This window comes from Ylistrum balloti, unplaced genomic scaffold (assembly GCF_031769215.1).
Source record: "Ylistrum balloti isolate Yb309-2 unplaced genomic scaffold, AGI_CSIRO_Ybal_v1 Utg369702, whole genome shotgun sequence".
Lineage (NCBI taxonomy): Eukaryota > Metazoa > Mollusca > Bivalvia > Pectinida > Pectinidae > Ylistrum > Ylistrum balloti.
In genome coordinates, this window is record NW_026781932.1 from 715,880 (window position 1) to 741,463 (window position 25,584).

General features: G+C 35.4%; 1 protein-coding gene across 1 annotated transcript; it reads right to left on the reverse strand.

Annotated features, from left to right (window-relative positions):
• Positions 1–1,230: 1,230 nt before the first annotated feature.
• Positions 1,231–20,770, reverse strand: LOC132565231 (uncharacterized transporter YutK-like). The gene is made up of 10 exons (XM_060229867.1): positions 20,277–20,770; positions 17,637–17,781; positions 15,646–15,837; positions 13,121–13,282; positions 12,817–12,942; positions 11,838–11,965; positions 11,120–11,288; positions 10,453–10,710; positions 9,400–9,580; positions 1,231–1,544 (listed from the first exon to the last, which is right to left on the reverse strand). The coding sequence occupies exons 1-10, from the start codon at positions 20,768–20,770 to the stop codon at positions 1,231–1,233; spliced, it is 2,169 nt and encodes a 722-aa protein (XP_060085850.1).
• Positions 20,771–25,584: the final 4,814 nt, after the last annotated feature.

A 25,584-nucleotide genomic window follows, 5' to 3' on the forward strand; every position in this document is an offset into this window, starting at 1 on the left:
ACCTTCGCGTAAATACAAATTCACACACATTATCATATTAGAAGTCGTCCGATATTATTCTCCTTTGTCCCGTTTTAAGAGTTCCCGTGTAACTATTGGTTTATATTTTACCCTCTTTGAATTAAGTTTGAATTAAGATAATTAATCTGTTTTGTTCCTTTTTGTGTGTACATTACAAGAATTTCCATTGGTTTTCATCAATTTTAACTTATTGTGCTGAGAAGAAATCCACAACCTCCATGTCTTATCTCCAGAGAGAAGAGTTCTAACGTATTATATTTTCTGGCCCTGACAATGAACTGGCCATCTTGGTACTGTTCAGAATTAAGGATATCTTCAAGTCAAACTTTAAAGAATTGTTTACATAATTTGCTATCCTATATTATATTGGAGCAGTTTGATAAGGACCATTTTATATGAATTCATACAACTTCAGAACATTCATATCTGATGTTCTTTTGTAATATAAACAAATATATATATATATATATATATATATATATATATATATATATTTCTTTCTATTTCATATAAGTTTTAATTAAGATTTATTCTGTTAACATGTCAATATTTTTTTGCGTTTCTGTTTCTCTATCGCAATCTTCAGATTTTAGGAACCTTGCGTCTCTGAATATTGTTAATAATAATATATTGTATATCACAGCGTCGTCGTAACTACCAAATATGCATTCAAGGAATAAAGAAACGCAGGGTAAATTTTGAAGATTATACTAAGCAAGACGTCGAGTATAATGTTGAATATTTTGAAGTAAGAATAAAAATTAATCCCTACAGAACAAACTGCAAAATCAACGATTTGTATCTGGTATCTAGTAAGTGATTTAGGAGTAAATGAGGGGAATTGAAAGAGAACTCTGTAAATCGGAATGGACTGATTGTGGGAGCTGACTAGTCAATACCGTGTATGTCCCTCATTCGCTCTCTCCATAACCCTAATTATCCTAGGCATGGAGTTCATGAGTGAGTTTATCCTCCTCATTGGGATGTTGGCCTATTCTTCCAAAAAGGCTTCTCTCAATTGGCCCTGAGTAACAGTAACAGGGGAGACAGATCCTTGCTACATTGGGTCGAACATTATCCTGCTGGAATATGAGGTTTTTTTTTTTTTTTTTTTTTGCAATAATGGGACAACATGGGGTCTCACTTCTATACCTAGCGGTTACCCGCTACCATAGGTTGTGGTTATTTAACTCCATGTGAGATTCCTCTTCACGCTATAACCGATCCACCCCCAAACATATCCGTCTCTGCTACGCAGCAGTTGGCAAAACGTTCTCCACGACATCGGTATACATGACGTCGACCGTCTCCTCGAAAGGAGTCGAAACGGGACTCATCAGTAAACAAGACCCGCCTCCGCTGCCTCAATGGGGATATTATGGGGCATGTGCCGCCATCCAAGTCATACAACCTTGGCGACGAGCAGCGGTAAGGGGCAGACCTACAACCGGGTGACGTGCCAACAGACCAACTTTTCGCAATCGTTTCCTTACAGTTTTGCTGAATAGCACGGTTATGAGTACCTATGTTATTAAGGGCAGATTCAGTGGCAGTAAGGTGCCGATTGCGCAAGTCCGTGAGACGTATAAACCTGTTATGATGTCACGCGTGATTGTCAGCAACTCGCCCAGTTTCCCTTAGACGTCTAACAAGACATTCTATTGTGCAAATATGGCAACCTGTATTTGCATTTGACCTTGCATAATCACCGCAATGGCCTAACCCTTCTGAACTTCTGTCAGCCGTGTCATTGTTTAATGCCATGAGAAATTAATCGAAAAATGATGTGTTTCTATGAAGACTAACTAATAGCATTACGAGCAGTGTACCTCAATGTTGCAACACTGCCGTGCACAAGATTGTCCCGTTTCGTGCATTCCTCGGAATACATTGTCACGCAGTACCATAATGTAACATTCGGTAACCAAGAGTTTCTTGATATATTCGCATTGGTTTTGAACAACGCGTTCGCAAGATATTGCATATAATATCATCCTGCCTTTCTTTATCCCTTAAGTACATATTTATATATATCAAGAGTAAATAGGTTTTATATAATGTAACCATATAAATGATCAACATTCACGAATAAACGAAGTGAGGTCTATTCATGTGTAGTGCCCGATTAGAACTTCCCGTTGCAATCACACTTAACATGTAGGAGACGTGTGCCACGTTTGAATTCATTCATTTTTTTTTCGACAACCTGCATCTTTTGAAACCCTGTGTTACGCGTTTGTCCGTCAGTTGACGATTTGCACGAAAATCATGATAAAGGAAACAGGCCCTTGAATATCAAATATATTGCGACATGTAAACACCATAGGTTGGGAATGTAGGGACGATTTTCGCACTTCCTATTGCAATGAAATGATCGACTATTATGCAATCATTACTAGAAGAGAATTTGCTGTTAATGAAGCAGTGGACCCTTCCGGAACACCTGGTCAAAGTTGTACTATAAATAAAAATCAAATAAATGGAACGTCAACACAGACACAAGGTAAGTTATAATCAACCACAACTAATACTTCACAAAGTTACTGAATGTGTAAAATATTTTTTTTCATTCTCATTATAACAATAGTTTCAATTGTACAATTATTGACTTCAATTAAAGTAATCTCATCATTAATTGTGTTAGAAATGTAGTCGGTCGAACAACGTAATGTAAAATTTTAACTGTGAAAATATGTTTATTTGATATTTGTCAATATAAAAATCAACACAGAAATGACAACGTGACGCAGCTAAAGCTAAAACATACTTAGTGCTTTCATCCATTTATGCATGCTATCATTTCCGCCTCAAAATTGACACTGGGTACATTCAGTGTCACTTAAATGAAGTCTTACTCCCTCAGACATAACTATTATATTTTGACTATACTGGATAAGCGTCATTTTAAGCAGATAACTTTACTTCGGACAAGATTTGTCAGAGAAAAGAAGTAAACATTTATTGATGTTCGTCCATCCATCAAGTTCAGAAAGTGAAAATATCTCACCGCTTGAGTAAGTACAGCGTCTAAGTATATAAAATTTTATATAGGTATCCTTTAAATTGTAAATGTCGAGATTAGTGGGTATACTTTCATGATAATTTTGATATATCAAATGTATTTGTATATGATTAACCAAATTCTAACTTTGCTTGTAGGGCTTTTAAATGTAGGTTGGTAGTTTTAATGATTTACGTCTGAATTCACCTTTCTCATACATTTTTATCATTTTTATGGCCGCATCGATAGCATCACATGTGGAAATCGTCACTTGAAATGTATGTTTTATAACAGCCTTAAACTTAAAGACGTATGTTTTGAGGTCAAAAATTAGAGCATCAACAATGACAGTTTGGATGGTTTACCTGACGGCTACTGGGCTTGTTGTAGTATCTGGTTTCGCCGTAACTCAATACATCATCCAAAAAGATACACAATCAGACATTAGAAATCCATACACAATACACACACTCGGAATCAAAAGCAACCTGTATATGTGGTGTTTAGTATATATTTACCTGTAAACTGATTAAGTAGTCAATACACGTTTATCTCTCCAGACTAACCAACTGCGACACATTTAACTTCCTGCAGGGTTACAGAACACAGTCGGTCCGGATTGAGGAAACAGGGTAATATCAACGATAAAACATGTTTTTGGTTGGATCGACGGTTGTTTCATTCCAAACACTACAGCAGGCCAATGCCAATTACGAAAATACAGGCAGTTCCAGTACCTCACTAAATCTGGGGGCGGAGCTAAAATGTACCTTTCCGCTTCAGCTGGACTTCATTATACACACATCCGTTTATTGCAATCGACTTCAAATCAAGACCGAGAAAGAGTACAGCATGCATACCGGAAATAAAACTATAGCTACGAGCTCAGTTATTTGTTAGGATGTTGTTTTTTCTCATTGATATGAATGGCACATTAAACAAGAGGCATGCTCATTTTTACATTCAAAGGAAAGTAAGTGTGTTTTTCAGCTAAATGCAAACAACCATTTAATTTTCTGAAAAACCCGAAAACGTATGATGAAAGTTTGTAATTTGATATTAACTAAAACCAATTACATATCAATGAAAAACATTACTTGCAACTCTTAAACAGAAAAAAAAATCTTTAAAAATAGAATTATCAAAAATAATAAGAAAATACCAACATGCCAATGTTATCAAACTAGGGCAAATATGAACAAAAGTGCTTAACACGGAGATACTGTAAAAAATATACAAGGAAAATCAGACCAGGTGTTCCCGAAGAGCAGGCGTCTTCTGCTTCATCGACGACAGTCGCTGTGTAATTCCTGGTCAACGAAAGCAAGAAATAGCACGTTCTCAAACGAGAACAAGGTATACAACAACGAAACCAACAGGCAAACTAATGACCAAAGAAATATAATATTTCTAAATGAGATCACTGGGACGATTTCAATTCTCACCAACATTCAACATTTGAAACCGTGCGTTACGAGTTTGTCCGTCATTTGAGGATATCTTGAGCGATGCATTGATAATAACAAAATAACGACCAACATTGACTATGTAAGTGTTTATACAATCATAGATATTTGAATTAACAATGATATGTATTAGTGTTACAAATCAGGAATCGATATACCAAATAATAAACCATCACGACAGTGATATCTCGATATGAGGCACTGGTACGGCCATAGTTCCAATTACGACAGACATAGTGTACTGTTTTCTTGTGCTACTCAAACATTGTCTTGTTACCCACACTCAAAGGTTTATCTAGGTATGTATATCCCTTCATTTTAAGGAATCACAGCAGTATTTCTTTTTTATTTACATGCATAAACATCTAAGGAACAGTTTTTGTGTTATCAAAAGTTTACTTGCAAAGAAGGGGAAGTAGTTGTACAAGATTTTAAGAAAATTATGGATATTGAATCCAATATGATTTTATTTCAAACAAGTTTAATGAAAAGAGAAAGTTTTATTTTTATTCGTTATTTACAATCTTTACAGATGTTCTATCTATATCATTTTTGGAGGAATTTTGGCTTCTCTATGTTATAGTGTTGTATGTTATCTATGGACTTCACTGTGACTTTATATTGCTATCAGCGAGTAAGTGGCGCCATTTCATCAGTATCTGCTCACGTCATAATTTGATACATTACATGTGTTAAAAATACAAAGAGACAGGATCATTCTTGATTTTCATATTAAATGTGATTTGTCAAATAATGTATGACATATGAGAGACTTTGACAAGCAAAGTTTTACATATGAAATGGAAACCACAGCCAGGTCCTTTTTATCATATGATCAATAATTTTCACTAATACAGCAGAAAACTAACTTTCCCATATCAGATCGACGTCGTTTCCTTGCCATATCAGTGGTCTCCATTGTGACGTCACAACATAAAATGTGAATTTGGACGTCATTTCATTATCTAATTGTGACATCACAATAGGCTGTTTTACATTAGACATTATGCTAAAACATAACACATATATGCATTGTACAGCACAGCAATTTTGTGATAAATAATAAGTTGTATACGATCCATTTAATATGTGACTCCATGAAACGAGTAAAAAAAAAATCTTTACATTGAGCCTTTGGCGAGCTGCGATTTTTTTTAAAAATTATTGTCTGTTATATATCGTGCACACCTCATATTTTTGTCGGCAGATTAAACATTCTAATATTTCAAAACACCGTGTTCTACCAATGAACTGATAAGGTATAGGAATGCGACAAATATGTTCAGATCACTATGGTATCGCTTAACTACTGAATACACATACATATCCATGAATTTTAATTCCAATTTTTTTTATGAACGTATAAATACATATAGTAGACTACGTTAAATACACCATACATTTACAAATGCCATATAATCCTACTATTTACACGTAACATATTTGTAACCGACACTAAATGATACGTGTACTATGCATAACGACATGTATAAACATATTGACTTTTTTGTTAAAACTCTCATCTCATCAACGCTACACGGCTTCCTCTCTTTATTACAACTACTTTGACGGTAAAAGTATCCCGCTTCTTAACCTGATATGTAAATAATACCGCTCGGAGACGTGTCCTTACATTTCTTCCAAGTCCGCCAGGTACAGCTTCACGTAAATAAATATGGATAAAAAAGCTATTTGATATACATATTATCTTTCTGCATGCAAATTTTCGTTTATGTAAATATATTATTTCTATTTCTACCACCAGTTTCCCGTTAAATTCTAAATTGAACACTCGTCTTGTTAAGCGTATGAATATACATTCATTCTATGTTGCATTTGTCTGTATATCAAATATGATCTTGTATACTAGAGTGATTTGGTCGGTGTTGGAATTAATAATTGAATATGTCTCCGAGGTAAACAAAACTGACCGCCGGTCACTTTCACTTCAGCATCAATATACAGTTTACTAATCTATAGGAAGTTGTTATACTTTCACAAAAATATAAGTAGGTTTTACAAAGTTATCAAAATTATAACCGAACAAATTTATCGTCAAACTTGTAATTTTGTCACAATATCATTATTTTCATCATAACACACTTGATTACCAACTTCTTCTGCTATAGTAGCTTAGATGTCAATCTGACAGTCCATATTACAAATGTAGAATCCGTTACAAACAAAATGTAGTCATCTACTCACAGGATTGATTTCCATTGACAATTTCCGTAATTATTCTATCCGGAAAATCGCATCAGCCCGCTTTATGACACAAAAAACGTAAATACTTCCCGAGAAAATACTAGACACATCGCCATAAGAGTTTCGTTAATTCTGACTGTGAACCACGTCACTTTTTAATGAAATATCCATTCGAAATAAACTCCTTTCCATCAAACGAACGAAAAAATGCGACATTCTGACATCATTAATCAAGTAAAATTTGTGACTACACTATTTCATACCATTGCTTTTTATGATGACACACACACACACCCTCACACACACACACACACACACACACACACACACACACACACACACACACACACACACACACACACACTCACACACACACACAATACATACATACATGTATTGAGGTATTAATTTATGTAGCATACTAACGATATTGATTAATCACAGATAACAGACCGAGGATGTTCAATACAGGTTTACCGTGTAATCACATATAACAGACCGAGGATGTTCAATACAGGTCTACCGTGTAATCACATATAACAGACCGAGGATGATCAATACAGGTTTACCGTGTAATCACAGATAACAGACCGAGGATAATCAATACAGGTTTACCATGTAATCACAGATAACAGACCGAGGATGATCAATACAGGTTTAACATGTAATCACATATAACAGACCGAGAATGATCAATACAGGTTTACCATGTAATCACAGATAACAGACCGAGGATGATCAATACATGTTTACCATGTAATCACAGATAACAGACCGAGGATGATCAATACAGGTTTACCATGTAATCACAGATAACAGACCGAGGATGATCAATACAGGTTTACCATGTAATCACAGATAACAGACCGAGGATGGAAGTCCAGAAGCTGACTACAGCATATCTGTAACAGGACCAGCTGTTTTATTCCTCAAGCAAATAGTAATCCTGAAAATTATAATTATATATGAATTAATACGGTGACATAAAGAAAACGATTTATGATGGCGATAACGCTCAAAATATATTCAACAATCGTCAGTTTGAAAACAGTAAGTATGCTAGTAAGAATCAAACACTGCCGACTGTCACAATGTCGTTATATTATTTCACTTAACATCGACTCTGACACCACCGTCAAAAAGAATTAATCACCGCCTTATTTATCAGGATGTAGCGCCGACTGTGATAGTACTGTCATTTATCAGGATGTACCGCCGACTGTGATAGTACCGTCATTTATCAGGATGTAACGCCGACTAACAGTGCCGTCATTTATCAGAATGTACTGCCGACTGTGACAGTACCGTCATTTATCAGGATGTACCGCCGACTGTGACAGTACTGTCATTTATCAGGATGTACCGCCGACTGTGACAGTACCGTCATTTATCAGGATGTACTGCCGACTGTGACAGTGCCGTCATTTATCAGGATGTCCTGCCGACTGTGACAGTGCCGTCATTTATCAGGATGTACTGCCGACTGTAACAGTACTGTCATTTATCAGGATGTACTGCCGACTGTGACAGTACTGTCATTTATCAGGATGTACTGCCGACTGTGACAGTACTGTCATTTATCAGGATGTACTGCCGACTCTGACAGTGCCGTCATTTATCAGGATGTACTGCCGACTGTGACAGTGCCGTCATTTATCAGGATGTACCGCCGACTGTGACAGTACTGTCATTTATCAGGATGTACTGCCGACTCTGACAGTACTGTCATGTATTAGGATGTACTGCCGACTCTGACAGTGCCGTAATTTATCAGGATGTACTGCCGACTGTGACAGTGCCGTCATTTATCAGGATGTACTGCCGACTGTAACAGTAATGTCATTTATCAGGATGTACTGCCGACTGTAACAGTACTGTCATTTATCAGGATGTACTGCCGACTCTGACAGTGCTGTCATTTATCAGGATGTACTGCCGACTGCAACAGTACTGTCATTTATCAGGATGTACCGCCGACTGTGACAGTGCCGTCATTTATCAGGATGTACTGCCGACTGTAACAGTACTGTCATTTATCAGGATGTACTGCCGACTGTGACAGTACTGTCATTTATCAGGATGTACTGCCGACTGTAACAGTACTGTCATTTATCAGGATGTACTGCCGACTCTGACAGTACTGTCATTTATCAGGATGTACCGCCGACTGTGACAGTACCGTCATTTATCAGGATGTACTGCCGACTCTGACAGTACTGTCATTTATCAGGATGTACCGCCGACTGTGACAGTGCCGTCATGTATCAGGATGTACCGCCGACTGTGATGGTGCCGATATTTAACATGAAGTACCGTCGACTTTGACAGTACCGTCATTTAAAATAACGTACCGCTGTCTGTTGTAGTACCGTCATTTAGAATAAAATACCGCTGTCTGTTGTAGTTCCGTCATTTAGAACAAACTATCGCTGTCTGTTGTAGTACCGTCATTTAGAACAAAACACGGCTGTCTGTTGTAGTACCGTCATTTAGAACAAAACACGGCTGTCTGTTGTAGTACCGTCTTTTAGAATCTGATACCGCCGACTGTGATATGTACAATTCATTAGCTCATTTTTAATCTACTCCGATTAATATAGATCTTGCAATATTTCAATTCTACTTCATCAATCAACATTTTGTGATTACAATAACATAAATAAATGACTAAGACGGATAAAGGACATACTCCTAACTGGTACATACCTGCGACACATGCAGTAAGGTAACTAGCTATTGTACCAGCTATTAACCCTTTCATGGCTATCTTCGATATTTCATCAAGTCGTCTCGGGGCAAGGGCCGCAAACGATCCCAGGGAGATACCAATTGACGGCATGCTAGCGAACCCACACATAGCATAGGTAGTGATCAGCTCGGAACGGTCCTGGAATAGTCAGTTTTTGATAAGTAGGAAAGGTCGAGATTGGTGTATATGTTGAAGTACTTACTTACATACAAGTCCAGTTGTTAATCACCGTACGTTTCCAATTCTCTAGTAAAGTCAATATTCTGATGATAATGACAGACAATAACCATTGAATGAATCATGTTTTTAACACTACATCAGATATCATTTGAAAACTTATCATTTAGTACGAAGATCAAAATCAAAACGCGGTGAAGTTTGGAATATGAAATAGCTTCCTGATAGTTTAAAAGCCAAATGCAATTTTGGTAAAAGCGTGATCTTGCAATATTTTGCTGCATGGATCAAGTATTTATAAAACCTGCCTCCCCTAACTTAATTTTTATCGTTTTGAAATATATGAAATCTTAATAACATTTATTTATATAAACTGTACACAAACTAGTAATTTCAGTGTTGTAGTTAAATCGGTAATCCTACGATGAAGGGTCACCAGGTTTACCCACTCGACTTTCCAAGGCACTGTTACTATAAGACCTAGTCACAAATACAGTTATATGCAGAAACACTTTTTATATAATTACAATACATTTGCGGTTTTACCAAAACCATAAAACAAAAAGAAATGATTCTTAATAAGTCGTGAAATGGATTATTCTTTTCTCCATTTATTCTGTTTTTCCTCGGAAAACGCAAAAATCAGAACCCTTAGAAAATAACAAACTGGATAGCATGAGAGGAAAATAAGGAAAACACAAATTTGCCATTCTTTTTGTTTTTGTTTTGTTTTAAACTTTATTTTATTTTGGCAGTGGCATTTCATTCAAAGCATGTTATACAAAAAGGATTCAGAAAGAAATTATAAACTTATGTTTTTGTTTTAACATTACCGTTAGAATTCCATTTTCTAATGTTGCGTTCCAGTTCGGAAGGAAAATATCGCCACTAGATGTCGTCACTGTGTTGTTATAAAGAGCTGTGTACTGGTTGTATTGCTCTTTGTTTGAGAAATACTTCCCCATTTGTATGTAGCTTAGGGCCACGGTTGCAAACATGCGAACACCCAACATTTCGGCAACTTTCAGACAATCTACAGCATCGATTCCCATGATGAATGCCAGTGGCCAAAGGACATACGAAAATATTTTCTGAAATAAAATGATCAGTATTTGACTTTAAAGCATATACTTGATGCCAGTTATAAATGACGAGTTAACGTTAAAACGAATTATCTGCCCAAACTATTAAAAATGCTCATGTCACCAGCAGTTCAATATCGGACATCTCAAATGCATGTTTGTCGTAAACTTAATACTATAACCAGCCATGGCACATTCCACCATTAAATTATGCAGTATGTGAAGTATGAAGAAGTCAAAACAAATAGTATCATGGAATTATTAAAAAATATAATCTCCTGTTGCATTTTCGTAATCATTGCTGTTAATTTGGATTTTAAGTAAAAAAAAAGATTTGAAAAAGTCATTACAAACGTGAGCACCAATTTAGAACAAAAAAGGACATTGCAATCTTGTCGCATTAGCGTTTTATACCCACCTCGAGCGTAAGCTCCTCCATCCCTGCTCTATTCCCAAACCACGTGACAGCTGCGTTGACGAAGGCGAAGAGGGATATGTAAATGAGAAGGTTGATGAGAACGTTTACCATGAGCTGTAGTCCCTGCATTCCACCTTTTGATAAGGCTTCCACTAAACTTTTGACACCACTAAAACGAACAATAGGCCTAGTGGTATGGATTGAAGTTAACGCATTCCTATGTGAAACATTAGGCTACAATATTGATTAACCAGAACTGATACTGCAGAAACATACTTTCTGAAAATAGTGACGAGTACCAAATTTCAAGGAAATTTTCACACAAACTGTTATATAAAAAATTAATCTTATCGATGAAATGACGACTCTTGGTGATAACCTGCTTTCAGGTGTAGATGCTAAATATATTGTAATCTTAAGTAAAACTTGAGTCTTAATATCAAGCTGGGTGATACATAGCACTTCAATCAAAAGCACTAAGCAATATGTTTCTTTTAAGATCTGCAAACTGTTTAAGCAATATGGCTGGTATATGGAAACCGTTTTAATTTTTCTAGATCATATTCGAGATGGAGAAATAACCTACTTAATTAGGTATTTGCCCAAAATGATTCACAAAATCTAACAAATGCATTCATCTTTAACACAGACTGCAATCACAAAAAAAAAAAAGCTTTCTATCAATGATACAAGCCTGCTCTCTATCTCACTTATGTACCTCCGTGTTCCAATAAGATATTTTTTATCTTCGTCTTTGCGTTCTTCAGATGGATACACCAGTTTAGACGTTACCAGGGCGGCTGGAGCAGACATAACTGAGGCTGTTAGTAGGTATTCTACAGGTACCTGGAATATTTATGATATGACACTTTTCATCCTGATGAAAATAAAACCCTTTTTTTTTTTTTGCAAATATCGAAATTTAATGTATGCTTTATTTATCACGTTACAGTGGTGTAGGATAGTTAGAGTTTTTATCCAGCAAACGTTGACTCATTGTTGTTTAATAAAATGGGTTAACGCAGGGTTTCATACATTCAGGTTGATGAAAATTACAGGGCAGTTTAACGGACGTCATACTGAACTCATTGAGGAATAGTCTATTTCTTTTTGTGATATGAAGCTGGATGTGCTTGATGCTCGTTAGACTGCATGTTGGTTCGGTTTGTACATTGTTCTTATTTGAAGAACGTAACATTACTTACTTGAATTGACCACAGTTTACATGACTTACTCTTCCGGAACACCTGGTCTTATTCTCCTTACACTTGTATCTTTTCAGGCTTCTCCGTGTAAATCTTTCTTTTGTTCATATTTTGAATTGTTTTATTAAATCTGAGTTTGAATTACAGTTATGTTGACAAAACTTGGTATTTTCTTGCTGTGTTATAGTCATGATCATAGCATTTCCTGGAAAGGTATAGACTCCGACGTGTTTGTTGCTCAACAGAACAAAATGTAGTTTCGCTATCACTATATAAGTTGTCTTATGATACCAACTTGATTACAATTCTTAAGCATACTTGTTATCTTTCTCCTCCAATATGTGTTTTTTAAAAAAACAATAATACTACAAAATGGGACATATAAAGAATATAGTACAGAGTTAATTGAAAATAATTCAATAGGAATATTTAAAGAGCATAAGACATGTAATAAAAATCAAAATCAAAAGTCTTATTCTTTTGGCAACTTACCCCAAAACTAGAAAATACAACGAGAGCGGATCCCGCAATGGATGAAACACCGTTCGTGTAGATGCAAAAAAGTTCGGATGTAGTGAGTGAGTCTATGTATTCATTGATGATCATCAAGGACTCGATCTACGTTGGAAGTGATAATTAGGTATTGGTAGAATATGAAACTTTATCAAATAATATAAGGCAGTAAAAATGACAATCTGTTTTAACGAGATACTGAATATGAATACATATATGCCTTTTGTCACAAGTTAATTGAATATAATGTTTGAATTAATGGTTTATATAGAAAAAAACTTACACCACTCATGAATATATTCGTGGCAGCGTTGATTGATTCCACAGGATTTGTTTGTAGACAGTAACCAAGGAAACCGCCAATTGTTGAGACGATGAAGGCCAGGACGCCGAGATAGGACAAAACAGAAATGGCGGCACAGAACACGATCACAGAAGGTACAACCTATAATAAAACACCATTTGAAAAATGAGATTTTAGAGAGAAAATAAGATACGAAAATGAAACGTGATTATAAAAGTGATGTTTTCACTTGATTTTACAAATCGGATCACATCTTATTACACTCTGGTAGATATATTGAAAACATAACCCAAGGGAGGCAACTCGTTTTACTGTTAGGTTGTCTTGTGTAAGACACTTTGTACTGAATTATTAGGGTGTAACGCGTGTTGTATTTAGTTATTACATTTTAAATCATTTAAAGACGCGTTTCCTAGATGTGATACAATTTTTTTTTAAATTAAGTAAATAGAATATTCCTTGTATCTTGGTGAATAAGAAAAATAAATGGAAACTTGGATATATTACATTCGTGTTTCACCTACTAGATGAAATAGAGTTGTTATTCGTCAAGAAATAAGGAAAATTCTCTATATTTTTCGAGACTTTTTTTAGCTGATACCTCGCTTATTTATCTATTGAAGGCTGCCTGTTTATTTTGCGTAATGTACAGAAAACTTAGAAAAAACATATTTCATCCACAACAGAGTTAAACTTTGTTTTAGAAATATAATTAACATGGTTAATTGTTTAGGGATATGATATAACATAGTTTACTCGTGTTCAGAAAATGTGATGCCAGTGATTTATCACTGATATGATGGGGATATGATGTAATAGAGTTTATTGGTGTTGAGGGGTATAATGTAACATGATATAGTCATGGTAAGGGATATGATGTAATAGAGTTTATTGGTGTTGAGGGGTATATTGTAACATGATATAGTCATGGTAAGGGATATGATGTAATAGAGTTTATTGGTGTTAAGGGGTATAATGTAACATGATATAGTCATGGTAAGGGATAGGATGTAATAGAGTTTATTGGTGTTAAGGGGTATAATGTAACATGATATAGTCATGGTAAGGGATATGATGTAATAGAGTTTATTGGCGTTAAGGGGTATAATGTAACATGATATAGTCATGGTAAGGGATATGATGTAATAGAGTTTAGTGGCGTTAAGGGGTATAATGTAACATGATATAGTCATGGTAAGGGATATGATGTAATAGAGTTTATTGGTGTTGAGGGGTATAATGTAACATGATATAGTCATGGTAAGGGATATGATGTAATAGAGTTTAGTGGCGTTAAGGGCTATAATGTAACATGATATAGTCATGGTAAGGGATATGATGTAATAGAGTTTATTGGTGTTAAGGGGTATAATGTAACATGATATAGTCATGGTAAGGGATATGATGTAATAGAGTTTAGTGGCGTTTAGGGGTATAATGTAACATGATATAGTCATGGTAAGGGATATGATGTTATAGAGTTTAGTGGCGTTAAGGGGTATAATGTAACATGATATAGTCATGGTACGGGATATGATGTAATAGAGTTTAGTGGCGTTTAGGGGTATAATGTAACATGATATAGTCATGGTAAGGGATATGATGTAATAGAGTTTATTGGCGTTTAGGGGTATAATGTAACATGATATAGGCATGGTAAGGGATATGATGTAATAGAGTTTATTGTGTTAAGGGGTATAATGTAACATGATATAGTCATGGTAAGGGATATGATGTAATAGAGTTTAGTGGCGTTAAGGGGTATAATGTGACATGATATAGTCATGGTAAGGGATATGATGTAACAGGGTTTATTCTTGTTCAGGGATATCCATGTAAGGTATCGATCCTTCTAATGGTATTCGTTTGTTATTTGAAATACTTAAAGATGCATTTGATGTATACTTTGCTAGAACCTGGATTAATGGAGAAATTACGTTTGTGTGTATATGGTGTGACTTTGCATTTATATCGGGAATATCTTACATGAATTATGTCATAAGGTGCTATTAGTTTAATATTTTTTTTTTACAACGGATCTTTTTCTCCTTGCGCTTTTGAGGAACCTCCGTGTAAATTGTTATTTTTTTTATTCTACACATTCTACCGCTGAAGCATAGCAGTACACTTATCAGTACACGAAAACATTAAACAAAAACAACATATTCAGTAAAGTAAATTTGAAAACAAAATGAATAGACTATTTGATGTTAAATAACTTAAATCTTCCCATTTCTCCTTCGAATGTATTCTTGATATCATTACCTTCGCCTATTTCACTCATAACGAACATTTTAACATAACTTCAATCTAAAGGTTGTTTACCTCTAAAGTAATGAATTTGTTTTTAAAAATTCAATGTCATTTAATATGTTATTCCACTTTTATTAAAAATTTAGCGCACGTGCTCGATATTGTTATGTTCATAACAATATGATTCACACCAAAAAATGAATTAAAAAATGAATCGCCATATTTCATGAAGTTTCTTTTTCACAACTCACCTTAAATATGATGTCAAATTCTTTGTACCTTTCACTGAAAATAAATGCTGAGCCTTTATCTGAGAAAGCAATGAATTCCATGAATCTATTCGTGACCCAGCGTACAGCACCGATACCCCACTCTGTCCGCAGGATGACCAGGGCAAAACCGAACTGGAGGCAAAGTCCCCAAAACACAGTGTGCCATTTGATCTATAACAGTGTAAACAATATTTTTGTAACAAGCTCATATTGTTGTTAGTCTTTGTGGTTGTATTATTTTGAATACAAGTACCACACGTGGTTAGGTTCTGTACATTGATTAAATACTTAAGTTTAATGTGAATAAATCCCAAAATATTAATGTGAACAAGTCCCAAAGATTTAATGTGAATAAATCCCAAAATATCAATGTGAATAAGTCCCAAAGATTCAATGTGAACAAGTCCCAAAGATTTAATGTGAATAAATCCCAAAATATTAATGTGAACAAGTCCCAAAGATTTAATGGGAACAAGTCCCAAAACTTTAATGTGAAGAAGTCCCAAAGATTCAATGTGAACTATTGTTCATGGCATATTATAGAGTATTCGTACAGTTTTTCCACTGTCCTAAGTACATGTCTGACATGAGGGGAAGTCATCCTGGGGTTAAACTTATTTCATCCGTACCTAGAGGGTGGTATCTTATTTCATCTGTACCTAGAGGGTGGTATCTTATTTCATCTGTACCTAGAGGGTGGTATCTTATTTCATCTGTACCTAGAGGGTGGTATCTTATTTCATCTGTACCTAGAGGGTGGTATCTTATTTCATCTGTACCTAGAGGGTGGTATCTTATTTCATCTGTACCTAGAGGGTGGTATCTTATTCCATCTGTACCTAGAGGGTGGTATCTTATTTCATCTGTACCTAGAGGGTGGTATCTTTTGTACCTAGAGGGTGGTATCTTATTTCATCTGTACCTAGAGGGTGGTATCTTATTTCATCTGTACCTAGAGGGTGGTATCTTATTTCATCTGTACCTAGAGGGTGGTATCTTATTTCATCTGTACCTAGAGGGTGGTATCTTATTTCATCTGTACCTAGAGGATGGTATCTTATTTCATCTGTACCTAGAGGGTGGTATCTTATTTCATCTGTACCTAGAGGGTGGTATCTTATTTCATCTGTACCTAGAGGGTGGTATCTTATTTCATCTGTACCTAGAGGGTGGTATCTTATTTCATCTGTACCTAGAGGGTGGTATCTTATTTCATCTGTACCTAGAGGGTGGTATCTTATTTCATCTGTACCTAGAGGGTGGTATCTTATTTCATCTGTACCTAGAGGGTGGTATCTTATTTCATCTGTACCTAGAGGGTGGTATCTTATTTCATCTGTACCTAGAGGGTGGTATCGTATTTCATCTGTACCTAGAGGGTGGTATCGTATTTCATCTGTACCTAGAGGGTGGTATCTTATTTCATCTGTACCTAGAGGGTGGTATCTTATTTCATCTGTACCTAGAGGGTGGTATCTTATTTCATCTGTACCTAGAGGGTGGTATCTTATTTCATCTGTACCTAGAGGGTGGTATCTTATTTCATCTGTACCTAGAGGGTGGTATCTTATTTCATCTGTATCTAGAGGGTGGTATCTTATTTCATCTGTACCTAGAGTGTGGTATCTTATTTCATCTGTACCTAGAGGGTGGTATCTTATTTCATTTGTACCTAGAGGGTGGTACCTAATTTCATTTGTACCTAGAGGGTGGTACCTTATTTCATTTGTACCTAGAGGGTGGTATCTTATTTCAGTACAGTTAAATTATGGTCAGTTTAATTTTATTATCTATCAATTTCCTTTAAGTTATGTAATAAAACATCAACATAAATTTTAATGATATTTGTTTACCCGTTCTTTAAATCTGCTCAAAGTTCTGAAAAAATGAATATACCCACACAAACACAAGCATACGTGTGATACATCATGATGTACATTCCCTCAGCAATGAACTATTGATTGACTTACATTCGTCTTATTGTTGGACATGAGGAATAAGATGAAGATGAAGACGAAGATCCCGCCGAGAGAGATGAGGTTTCGTGGGCTCGTTTGTATAACCGTGAGTCCGATGTACACGGCAATGAGCACCAGCACAATAAAGTACATCATCCTAGTTTAAAAAATAAATATTTAATTACTATTAAATCTTTATATTTTCGTGGGGCTTAATTTCCGTGGCTTTAAAAAAAACTAAATTTATTTCGTGAAAACTTAATTTCGTGGGTATATATAGTTTAATTAGTTTATGTAGGCTTGATAACAGTTCGTTGACATATAAATTCGTTAGTGAGTATCCACGAAAACAATGAAAATAAATCCCCGCCGAAATGAAATATTTTGAAGAGGATAATTAAGCAGTGTCAGAATTACAAACATTGGTATATATAAATGTATAATGTGGAACTTTATACGTCCAACCATTAGCAACTTTAGTTTTGGCCTGCAAAATATATCCGATCCATACATTGCACACTTAGCATCAATTAGTATAGAGGTAGCAGTACACAGTTTCTCGGTGTGGCCATGGGTGATTTTTTGTGCTCATTAGATTACCCCATTATAAAGGTTTTAAATAAAAATGAAAAAAAAAACCTTGCTAAAATTGGTCCTGTCATGTTTAAGTGGACAATGTGGGGTTTTATTTTTTTTTCAGTTTAATACTTTAGCTTTGTGTTGGAGATTACTATTTGGGCAGTCTCGAATCTGTGTCTACGCACCAAGAACTAGCTTTACAGGAAGTGAAATTTTCATAGTGTTTACATGTGGTCATGTTATGAAGAATTTCCGAGTTGGAATTTGCTGAAATGCAAGTACTTTGTTACCATTACAGTGTTGTTGATTGTAAGATAGGTGTTTAGAATTAAGTTTCTTCTAAAAAGTTGTAGTGTTAGGTTGGAATTAGCAGTATTTTTGCATTTTTAGCATTTTTTCAGTAGGTAACCATGACAATCAAATGTCATAAATCAGAGGAAAATTTTTTTACACAAATTTCTTCTCTCTACTGTTAATGCAATTGTTATGTAGTTTATAAATATATATACATGTAATGATGTATTTTTCATAACCAATCTGCTATACCTGTATATCTCAAACATGACAAATAATTTCAGGAAAAATGCAAATTTGGCGAGGGATGTCCTAAGTGTATGTGTATATATTTTACATATTTGATTTTATTGATATCAAAAGAAATATTTTTCATTCAATCACCTCTTGTCTTTTCCGTTTGCGGTTTAAGTTGGCCTTGCAAATTGCCTTTGATTTTTTTTAAACAATTGATAATCAGACTGTTTTATAAATGGGGCGTGCCCGGTAAAATGGATGATAATTAATCACATGTCTACCTGTTTATGATTAATGACTGGTAATGTATTTGTCTTTGTTCAAACAGCGACGACTAGCCTTGTGTAATCTGTGGATATTATTATAATTTTACGGGAAAGGAATTAGATTAAAAAGTTCAAAACTGTATTGTAAATCACATTTTCTTTCTTCAGTATTTCTGATGTCATGCTTGATTAAGACTCTTGTCAACAGTGACATAATGGGAGAGTAGACGCGAACAATTCATGTGACAAAAAATATCATTTATTCATACTTCATAGAATAATTACCATTTCGTGTAAACAATTATACAGTCAATGTCAGAGTTAGATGGTAATGTGGTAAAATGTGCAAAAAATATCAAATGTATGCTATCACAAAGGTGTGACAAAGCTTAGCGTACAAACGTTTGTTTGTATGTTTGCTGAAATTATAGCTCGTTAATAGCCAGGGTTTAATAAAAGGGCGTCTTCCTTGTAGTAGTTGGTGTCTGCTTCACTGAACAACATACGGGAGGTCCGTTTCATGCCATCCAGAATACGTAAGTGTCTTGAGTTAAGCGTTCGCCCCTGTGATGAAGGCTTTAGTCTCTGTACTGGTGTCGAGAACTTCCAGAACCTGCTCAACGTTCAGCATTGTGGTAGTGTAACGACTGATTTTCCCGTTGTCAGCAGAATGTGACTAGGTTGTGTGTCCTGATGGTTGCCTTTAGCAGTATACTTCAGTATGGTAGCACTATAAAACCGGTTTCAATTCCGCAACATTATAAGGACGCTAACACGGTCATACCACAGTCTCCCCCAAACACACGATCTCAACACGCACTCACCTCCCATGCACCGGGAGGCCGTCCTTAAATAACCCAAAGTGTTGAAATGACGTAAACAATTTAAACAAACTTTCCCAAGACAAAACCACGTTAGCAAAGACCAGTTCGTTTCCGAGAAACTCAAAATGTCTCGGAAAGAGAGTGACGAACATTGCCCATCTGATCTTAACCCGAGGTTACGTCAACACCTGATCTATTGCAACCCAGGAAATGTAAGAGTAACGTTTAAGATAATGAATCAAGTCATAAAACAGGAAAATATTTCTTTTACTGTTCGTAGGGAAGATAAGACGATCATGCAAAGGTATGATGTAAGAACGACAGAACGTAAGGACGCATTAATAGTGACTAGAAACACATTCTTCAGTCATAGCAACATGACTTGTTTGGCAATATCTAACATAGATGAAATTATAATGTTTCATGTAGTGATAACGATGAAAAATACTTACCATCGTACTATTTTCTTTGCTTTAGTAATATTTTCAGGGTTCTTCGGTCCAAGAGATTTTCTAAATGACTGGTACACAGACAATGTCGTGATAATCCTCCAACCGAGGTACATCAGTAGTAATATTGTACATATCAGAAGTCTCCAGGAACCCTCGTCTCCAAACCGAAAACTAAGAGAGTACACGGCATACGCCAGATACAACAGCAGTAAGACGCTGTATATAATTCTCTTAACTGTCTTTTTGTGCTTTAAAACACTGCCATGAATCCCATGAAACAATTTGTCGATGAAGAAAGTCTTTTCGCCTCCACCTACATTACAAGATTGTGGACCCGATTCTGCTGTTTCTACTATTGGTGGATTTTCCACATCAATATGAGAGTTGACGGAAGAAATCCGTTTTCCATCACTGTCGAGTTTATTTAACGAAATCAAAGCAACAGTTATACCATTTTCAACACGTTGTCTTGAGGCACTCTGGTCGACATCCATTGTTTTCTCGACAGAAAGACGATCACGATGACGTCAGAACAGCGAGGAAACTTAGAAAAACAGAAACAATGTGAGAGTATAATAAAACAAGCAAGTCACCGGGACCCAACATTAAAGTGAAACTACCTGATACGCACAAGGAAACCATTTCAGTGACCCTGCCCTGAACCCTCTAGCCCAAATAAAGAATGGATTGCATGGATGACCTCTTACAACTATCAATGAATGTCGAATGTGCTTTTATTTGGAAATGAAGTTTCCGAACAACATTTTATTTGACAAAACTAATAATATATAAAAATAACTAAAATGGCAAAAATTAATTTTTTGTCAAAAGTAGGTAAAATGTAAAAGTTAATATTGTGTCAAAAATAGGTGTTCATAGTTACCTACAACGCTGAGGTTTTAAATCCACGTACTTGACGACAGGCAATATATCTAATGGTTGTAAAAGTCGGAGAATTATATAACGAGCAGATGTGTAATGTAGAAAATATAAAGGACCAGACTGTATTAAGCCCTCCAGCACTGTGTATTACAAAACATTGCTTTTTCAAATGTCAGAAGAGGCAGCCGACGTCATGAAACACTTTCACTCAAAAAACCACATTTATCATCGTCCTTTTTTTTTAGGTGTAAAGTCACGCTAGTTCATCTAAGAGCTCCGTCTATCATTCTGTGTCACGTGCATTATTTTCCTGTTGTATGCAATAAAACTGACATTGAGAAGAAACACGAAAGTAAACGATGCGTGGTAAGCAAACTTTAAATAATCATATTCGTTCATCAAGGTTACAAATATGTCAAATATGAAGTAAGCTGTCAGCATAATTACAACTTTAATACATCTGTTGCTTCATGTCAAAACCAGTGTTGTTTTTTCTCCATCAAAACAACAAGAAAATACATGTCAACATTATTATACCGAACTCAAACAAAATGAAACTAAATCAAAATGTATACAAAAATAAGATTTACACGGGAACACCTAAAATGTACAAACCTTGGTTAATCCAATTAAGTAATGTCACGTTCTAAAAAGAGAACAAGGTCTACAACAGGCTACCAAACAGGCAAACTAACGGGCATCTAACACATCAAGCCTTAGAAGAAATTGAAAATTTCTCGATGAGATCACACAATGAATGTAAAACGTTCCATCATTTTCATCAACTTGCATTTTTCTTCATTTTTGTTTTGTTTTTAAACCCTGTGTTACGAGTTTGTCTGTCAGTTAACGACTTCCTGCACGAAAATTCGTGATATTGGGAATGGGCCTTTGAATATCGAAAACTTTGCAGCATGTAAACACTATACCATGGAGATTTCAACCAGAAATGGAAAATTCACAAAAGGTAAACTAAAATCGTCACGCTTATCCTACAGCTTGGTGGAAAGCTGTTCACTTCGGGATCGAGATAAGCGGCTGATTTGGAAGAGAATGTTTTCTTGTGGGTATATACGATGGTCGTAGTCGATAGATATATTGCTATTTATAAACAGTTTACGTCATTGTTTGGCTTTACTCTATTTAACGTTAAATTTACAAAAAAAACTATCAAATCTGTGTTAAAGTAGTGGAATCAATTGTATGTGGATTTTAAAGAATCCAATGAACTTTTAACCAATCTTCAAAATCCCTTCTGAAAAAAATTTCCTCTGTAAGAAAATTTATTTTTCTACCCTGTGCATCTCCACACCCAATTCTAAACTGAAAGAACAACATCGTTCCCTTGTTATTTGAGCTTTTTTTCTCCAAGAAAGGTGAACTTGATTCAATGTCATTTCTTTTGCAAACTTTGTTGGGCTTCATTCCAGGATCTACCAGCCAAATATACTTCCGTGCCCTTAGATTGATCAAAAGAAATTGATAAAAGTTCTGACAAATTTACTGTCAAAGTCGGACTCGTCGGATCCCATCCCAGAGACCAAACAGCCTATATCAAGCTTCTTGGACGTTTGGTTATTCAGTAGAAGTTGTTTAAAAGTTATAACCGATTTGTCGTGGCTTTGAATATGGGTCAAGGTCATTTCTTTTCGCAAACTTTGTCATGATTTATGCTAGGAACCTGTCAGCCAAATATCATGCCACTAAGCCTTTTGTTTAATCAGGATAATTTTATTTCAGGTTTTTAAAAAAATTGAACCCTAACATTGAATAAGGGTCATGGTCATCTCTTTTCTAAAGCATTAAGAGGTTAAGAAAGGCCTGTATCACTTCCATAGCATTAAGAGATCTAGATGCCCTATATCACTCCTATAGCATTAAGAGGTCTAGAGGGCCTGTATCACTCTATAGCATTAAGAGTTTTAGAGGGCCTGTATCACTCTATAGCATTGAGAGGTCTAGCGGGCCTGTATCACTCTATTGCAATAAGAGGTTTAGAGGGCCTGTATCACTCTGTAGCATTAAGAGGTCTAAAGGGCCTGTATCACTCCTATAGCATTAAGAGGTCTAGAGGGCCTACATCACTACTATAGCATTAAGAGAGCTAGAGGGCCTGTATCACTCCTATAGCATTAAGAGGTCGAGAGGGCCTGTATCACTCTATAGCATTAAGAGGTCTAGAGGGCCTGTATCACTCCTTTAGCATTAAGAGGTCTAGAGGCCCTATATCACTCCTATATCATTAAGAGGTCTAGAGGGCCTGTATCACTCTATAGCATGAAGAGGTCTAGAGGGCCTGTATCACTCTATAGCATTAAGAGTTTTAGAGGACCTGTATCACTCCGGTAGCATTAAGAATTTTAGAGGGCCTTTATCACTCTATAGCATTAAGAGGTCTAGAGGGCCTGTATCGCTCTTTAGCATTAAGAGGTCTAGAGGGCCTGTATCACTCTATAGCATTAAGAGGTTTAGAGGGCCTGTATACCTCCTATAGCATTAAGAGGTCTAGAGGTCTAGAGGGCCTGTATCTCTCTATAGCATTAAGAGGTCTAGAGGGCCTGTATCATTCTTTAGCATTAAGAGGTCTAGAGGGCCTGTATCACTCTATAGCATTAAGAGGTCGAGAGGCCCTGTATCACTCCATAGCATAAAGAGGTCTAGAGGGCCTGTATCACTCTATAGCATTAAGAGGTCTAGAGGACCAGTCCATTCTTTATGTTTTATAGATGTTATAGATGTTGGTGTCTTGTAACCAGTTCAGCATTCGTTTGTTCATACTTTGTTTTATAGCTCTTATAGTGTTATTGTTGTTATAGATGTTGGTATCTTGTAACCAGTTCAGCATTCGTTTGTTCATACTTTGTTTTATAGCTCTTATAGTGTTATTGTTGTTATAGATGTTGGTCGATTACATCATTAAGATTTTTTTCTGGTTTTTTTCGTTCTTTTTCTTTTTTTTCCCAGTCATTTTTTCCCATTTTAACATTTGTGGTTCAAGATATAGCTGACAAAATATGATATCTACAGATGCATATCTACATTTTATATAGATTAATATTTGTCTTTTGTAGTCACAGATATTTCGGTATCAAAGGAATAGATAAAGTGTTTTGTTCAAAAGTCCAGACCTCTTGAAATATTTGTCCGTTTTAAATCGACATGGGTTGCTTCTTCCGGGTGGACATATAAAACATCGATATTTCATGTTTTCTAGTATTGTGCTTTAGTATATTATAGAAGTAGGTATGTGATCATACAAATGATGATGTTTTTATGTAAACTTATAAATAATTCATTGTTTATCACGTGCTGTTTACAATTGTAAGTTTTTCCAAGAAATATGTAAACTTTAAATGAATTGTAAATCACACACAGTAAACATTCCTTTCATTTTTATTTACTAACATCCGAGTTCGTGTCATCATATTTTGACATGTTTTATATGACAAATGGATTCCTTTTTTCATTTAAATTATTCAAGATATCAATCTCTTGTTTTATTTTCATTATATAATGTTCACTTTACACTGCACACGTGCAAAGAGCGAAATTTACACAACACTATGGGATTCCAGTTATCTTATAAAATCAATTTCCGAAATCATAGTTTGATTAGAACAATAGATAGTTTTGACTCTATAACTGCAGTGATCATTGACGTGTTTTTGATCATTCAGCATTGTGTTTCTCCAAAGCAAGAGTTCCCAACGTGACTAAAATAGCGAATTGTATTCTTTACAGGGAATTTTCCATTGAATTCGAACCACGAGCGCACGAAATGATGTAACGCCAATTTTGTTAGAAAGAGAAAAAATTGGTCAGTTTTTTTTTTTTTTTTTTTTTTAAAGAGACTCACTTTATTTATTCAAGAAAAAATACATCAAATGACACGTTTTGATAGCATTTTTGTGAGATTGTATATACCAAAATCAGTGAAGATGTCGTTTTTGAGCACTGACAGTCAGATATCATGTCTCTCAACGCGAGCTTTAACCAGACTTAAATTAGATTATGTTATATCTCATGCAAAAGCTTTTAAAGAAATTGTTGTTTTAACCGTATGCCATCTCCTATGATAAAATGCACTCAATCCTTTGAGTCTGTTCCAATCATGAGTAAGCATTGTAAGATTCAATAGTAATGAATACCATCAGAATTCCAAATCATAACTAGAAAAAGAAACATGCAAAAATAAATTTGTGTCTTCAACATTTTTTTTTTAATTTCACGTTTACTTAATAAATTATTACAGTGAATGTAAAATCTGTTAATAAATATAGGCAACGATCACAGAATGCAATCCACATAAGAAAGTTTACTAGAGTTGCCTCCCCTCAGCAGCTCTCGTATTTGGAAAAATATAAAAGACAGCTTTGGAAAATTACGAGGGAGAGAAAGAAGATGTATTTAAACTGACACTGTGTGT